A 5,964-nucleotide genomic window follows, 5' to 3' on the forward strand; every position below is an offset into this window, starting at 1 on the left:
CGCATTAAATATCGCATGCGATTTATCGTGCAGCCCTATTCAGAAGTACAGACCAGAATAGGCATTTTTACAGATTTAAAAATGTACATTTTGCAGAAGCATTCGCATGCACGTACTTGCATAGAGTATGTTTCTGGCCTTCTGACAAATGTCAGCATACAGTCCACTCGACTCCCCACTAAACCACCGTGTAAAAAAAAAAATGCATTTCCTATGAGGCCATTGTGGCTCACCGCAGCAGTCTATGAGGGGAGTGAAAAATGCAGATAGGGTGGATTCATAGAAAGCAGCACCACACAAGAGCATTGCATGACTGAGTCTGTCCACATATGAAGGTTCCCCTGGAGCGGCCCACTCCTGATCAAAGGCAAGGTTAGTATGAAAGGAGGTCATGGGTTAAAATAGCATCTATATTAGCAGCTCAACACCCTGGCTATAGATAAAAGCACACCACACTTCCACATCTTCAATCACTAAATAACAGCAACTGCTGTAAATTAAAAATAAACTATTTTCTTGGGGGGTCCAACAAATCATCACTTCAACACTTCACTTTAAAACGACAGAACAGTCAGTGTTCTCATGAACCCTTTGGAGAGAATTGGAGGGGAGGTGCTCACATCCATAATGCACTAGAGCACTTCTCATCTCTGCATGGCTAAGAGCTCATTTTAAACAAACCGGTCAAAATCCTGGCATCTCTTTGGTAATCTCTTTCCCCCAACAGCCCACCCTAGTGGGGCCCAGCGGGCAGCTTTGGGTAGGGCAGGTCATCTTTTCTGGCAGGCTCTCAGAGGCTGGAGTGGGCAGAGCAGGGAACGGACCCTCTTACTTTGACAGTGAGAGCCAAGAGGAGCTCAGGGGCCACGGCCAGAGAGTCTCTCCTTTTCAATTACTAATTAGGCATGCAAATGAAATCTTAACAATCTGCTCAGACGTGCTCCTCGAGGGAGGCTGCTTTGGCATTAGCTCTTGATTATTCCTGATCTGTTAGGAGGGGGAGCACAAAAAATGTGTAAGGCAGAAGGAACTGAAAAAATTTGATTGTCTGATGAAAAAGAAATAAAAAGAAAAAGAAAAGGGAAAAAATAAAAATGCATGGCTGGTGACCAGCATTTTATTTTTGTTTTTCTTCTTAACTAGCTTAAACAGCAAGACATCTTTGGTCAACCGTCAATTAAATGAACAGTTCACCCAACAATGAAAATTCTGTTCTGAAAATTCACAAATTGTTCTGAACACAAATTACTTTTTCTTTCACATAAAACAAAACATTTAAAGACTCTTTTCATGCTCTTTTCCATGAAAACATTAAATTGACATTGAAATCGTCCTCTAATTTTCTCCTTTGGTGTTCCACAAAAGAAAGGGGGGAAAAAAATCGCAACAACATGAGAGTGAGTAAATGAGTAAGTTGGGTGAACTATTCCTATCACACTGGTCTAAGTCTGTCCTTTCAGCAGGGTTCAAGAGGACTGGGATTGAGAGAGAGAGAGAGAGAGAAGACAAAATTAGGTAAATGTTCTCAGAATGTTCTGGCAAGGAACAAACATTCTTCCAGTAATATTAATGGAAATGTTCGTTCAAAGTTATCTGGTCTTTAATCATGTTCTTAAAATGTTAGCACAAATAATTAATTTATACATCTTTCATGGATCATTTTTTTCCCTGAAACTTTTTAGTTCGACATTCGCTTAACATTTTTCAAATATAACTACTTGCTTCCAAATGCTCATAGAACATCTAATAGTAACATTCCCATAATGTTTGCAAAATGATAAAATGGAATGTTTCCTTAATGTCAATGCATAACCGAGAAAAGCTGGACATATTCATAACTTAATGGGAACATTAGCGAAACTTTCTTACAACATATTTTTGTTAGCTGGGTTTTATCATAAGTACAGGTACTGTAAATTTTGAATCTTAAAGGCCTCACCTTTAGCAGGTCCTGTGTGTCATCCATGCAGTAGACGCGAATGTTGTACTCCAGCGTAGAGCAGTAGGCGGGAGCAAAGAGCAGCAGTTTTAGGCGTTTAGCTGCAGCCATGCTGAGGGACTCCCCGACCAGAGCAAAGCGGCCCAGCTGCTCAGTGTACACCTGGCACGTCTCCGCCTCCAGCTGGCAGTAGTACGGCTCCGAAACTACTTCCTCACCAAGATGAAGCACATCCTGAGGAGCCAATGAGACAGGGATCAGAGGGGAGGGCAGAGAGCAGCTGTGTCAGTGGAGTTATTGGAGAGATGGTCAGCTCCTGCCCTGGGGATGTTCAGTGTCAGATTTTAGAAACAGTGAAGTGATCTGGCTGAGCAGAAACTGAAAGATCTGCATAATGAGCTGTGTTCTGTGCTCTAATGAGACACTAATAGCAGGAGTTCATCCTGAATGCTCACACATGGTAGTGCCCATTAAGTGATCAGAGCTTCCCTTTCTCTGGGAATAAATGGTGTGAAATTTCTACAGCTCAGATCTGCTTCTTATATGAAAATACCAATAAGTTAAATACCAGAAAATGAGCAATTAAAATACATTTAAATTAACAAAAATAAAATTGATTGAATGAATGAATAAATGAACAAACACACACATTTTATGCATTTATTTAATTATTTCTGAACTTTAAACGGTATTTCTGGATTTTTTGCATATTCTAAATCAAATTTCTGTAGCTTTCAGATGGAAAACTTGCCGCCACAAAGCTAGGTGTCTCTTTGTGTTTTTTAGGCAGCTTTACAGGCTCAGGTTTCTGTGATATTCTGATCCCTAGATATGTCTTTGGTTGCTTCTTCAGTGTACGATATCATTCAAAAGTTTGGTATTGGTAGGATTTAAAAAAAAATGGTGACCACTTTTATGGTGACTAAGGTTGCATTTATTTGATCAAAAATACATCAAACAGAAATATTGTGAAATATTATTACAATTTAAAATAACTTTTAATTTTTCTTTTAACATTTTAATATTTCTTTTTTAGTCTTTAGTCTCACATGATCCTTCAGAAATCATCCTAGTACTGTATGTTGCTTTGGTACTTAAGAAATGTTTATTATTATTATTATCATCAATGTTGACAACAGTTGTACTTATATTTATACTTATATTTTAGTAGAAACGGTGATTATTTTTTAGTTAGAGTTAAAAAATAAAATAAAAAACCTCCTCAAAAAGCTACATTATTTAAAGTATTTTTCATGTTCAGTACGGGATGAGTTTCATACTTAAGGTTAGGGGTTTGTTCAAAATAGTTTCACATTTTCAAATCACTTAGCATGACCATTAATGATTTTTTCCATATTCATTACTTTAGGGTGACCATATGTGCCATTTTCCCAGGACGCGTTCTGGCCAGGATTTCTATATTGCCTAAAATATCTAGGTTTTTGCTTTGTTTGCGTGTGCAGACCGATCGGTGTATGACATCAAAATACCATACAGATGGTTCCTTATGCTTTCAAAATGCTCTCGAGGTATTTTGATGTCATACACCGATCGGTCTGCACACGCAAACAAAGCCAAAACCTAGATATTTTAGGCAATATAGAAATCCTGGCCAGAACGCGTCCTGTAAAAATGGCACGTATGGTCACCCTAGTTTACATCATGTTGAGAAGATGCTGTGTTCAAGGATACCACAGAAATATTGGCCAGGACGCGTCCTGGCAAAATGGCACGTATGGTCACCCTACATTACTTTATCCGTTGCAAAGCCACAACCAATCCTATGGCTTTTTGCACCCCACAGTTTTGTGTTAATCAATTAGTGAGTTTGACAGTTTGAGCTGCTTCTCTACTAATAACCAGGAGAATAAACTAATTAACAGGTTGCAATGCGCAATATGGAGCTTGTCAGGGCATGGCAAGATAATTACTTTAATTGGATGTAAGAATCCTGACAGACATCAAAGATGCCTTCAAGTTGTCTTATAGGCTAATGCAAAGAAAAATTTATTAAAATCAGGAGAAAAGGCATTTTGTCAGAAAACGTGACTCTGGCAAAGGCCAAGGTTATTGTGAGGAAACATGCCATTTTCTCACAGTCTTCGGTCAGATACAATCACATAATGGCTCCCCAGAGTGGCTTTAATTAGAGAAAAGGCAAGTGGGATATGTGGCGACAGAACCTTCTGCAGGAAGCTCATCAGAAAGATTCCTCGCATACCGTCTCTCTTTTTCTCTCGCTCACACCATTATCTAATCAAATACAGAGAGGCGGCCCCACTGTCTTTCACCTCGGGATCCAGGCCAGGAAATGACATCCAGCAATCAATAAAATAAGCCACTATCTTCATCAGTGAAATTAGTATTGGCACTAGCCATTTTCCATTTGACCACAATGAAGTCTTGCTTTTTTTTCATGATCTTTTTTTTTTTTTAAATGACTCAGAAAAAAAATCATCCCACGGTTCGATAACGACACAGACTATATTTCATTCTCTTCTGCTCACGTTTTGCTGATCTGCATCCTCTGGAGAAATTAATTGCTGCGAGTCTGTCTGCCAAGGCTCCTTCCAGGACAAACTTCCTTGTGTTTTTTCTCTCTTTCGTCTGCTGTACCTGGCCAAGAATGGCGACCTGCCACTGATGGGCTATATTTGGGGCAGGGGATGATTAAAAGTGCAGCTCTACCCTCTATCTAAGACAGGCCTATTCATTCTACTGCCGCCCCATTGCTGCCACACCAAGGAGCCTGAATAATTTATGCACAGTATCAAACATGAAAGAAGACCTTCACTCTCTTCCTCCGCCCTTCCTCCCTAGGTTCCTCCTCTTCCTTGTCTTTGTGCCTGATGTATCTCGCACCGACCCGATGCGGTTCAAAGCAGATTTGGAAAAGCCATCAGGCATAATGAAGGACTCACCCCGGCTCAGTTTAAAGGTGGGTGCTGATGGCCATCGGATGGAATGAGGAAAAGATCCTTACAATTAAATGGAGATTAAATGTGAAGGTATGAGAGATAGGTGAAATGAGGAGTACACTGACGGAGACACTTCAGGGCTTTATTGTCTGAGAGGCTATTTGAAATGATTATGACGATACAGCCCATTTGCCTCCATAAGATATTTAATTCAGTAGCAGGACGATGAGAGAGAAAGAGATGAGAAAGGGCAAGAAGGGTGAATGTACAGAATTCCACCTACATACAGTTCAATGCTGATTAAAATTAGGCGCAACTGTATAGAACAGAATTTGCTGATGATAAATTGGGCAGATGGAATTTATTCTCGTAACACATGGTGTCACCATTAGCTTCACGGGAGAAACTTGCACTCAAGTAGGTAAATCTGACAAAAACTTTCAAGAAATGTTCACCCCAAAATCAAACAAAATAAATTAAAACTATATTTTGCATAAAGACAATGATGCCTATTTTCAAAATTTTTTTTGAAAGATTATTATTTATTTTTGCATATTATATTCCTGTATATTAATGTACATTTTCTCTCCCACACTCCGATTCTCAGTAGTCTACTGCAGTGTTTCCCAACCGGGGTGCCGTCTGTCGAGAGCAGGGGTGCTGTGTAAAAAAAATCATTTTTTAATATTTTTAAATTGCTAAAATGTTCAAAAAAGCATCTATTATATAATATACATTTCTGATGTCGCCAATAATTAGAGATGCACCGAAATTTCGGCTGCCGAAAATTAGTTCACCGCTCAGGTTTCACTTTCACGTGGTGTGACGCTCTGCGTATTATCCCGCTCTATTCGTGTTCGCTCCGCTCAATCGCTCCACTCGTATACCGTTCATGCGAATCGGAACAGCACATTCCACTCAAAAATCGAGCCGACAGGAAACATCGATGTAGTACAGTATTATTTCTGTCTGCAATAGCCCTACTGTGTTGTAACATGGTGTGGTATATGGGCAACTCTGGTAACGCTGCCCTCTCATTAATTGATCTGCTAACCGCTATGTTATGCTCATGTGTCCTCTGATAATAATAGCTTTCTAGGACTAAAC

General features: G+C 39.6%; 1 protein-coding gene across 1 annotated transcript in view; it reads right to left on the reverse strand.

Moving 5' to 3' along the window:
- LOC107653334 (netrin receptor UNC5A-like) overlaps nucleotides 1-5,964 on the reverse strand; it is a 239,493-nt gene that overhangs the window by 18,503 nt on the left and 215,026 nt on the right. Inside the window, exon 12 of the mRNA XM_016440025.1 lies at nucleotides 1,940-2,173. Coding sequence (XP_016295511.1) covers nucleotides 1,940-2,173 — 234 coding nt within the window. The remainder of the gene's footprint in view (nucleotides 1-1,939; nucleotides 2,174-5,964) is intronic.

This window comes from Sinocyclocheilus anshuiensis, unplaced genomic scaffold (assembly GCF_001515605.1).
Source record: "Sinocyclocheilus anshuiensis isolate Anshui unplaced genomic scaffold, SAMN03320099.WGS_v1.1 scaffold103, whole genome shotgun sequence".
In the NCBI taxonomy this organism is placed as follows: domain Eukaryota; kingdom Metazoa; phylum Chordata; class Actinopteri; order Cypriniformes; family Cyprinidae; genus Sinocyclocheilus; species Sinocyclocheilus anshuiensis.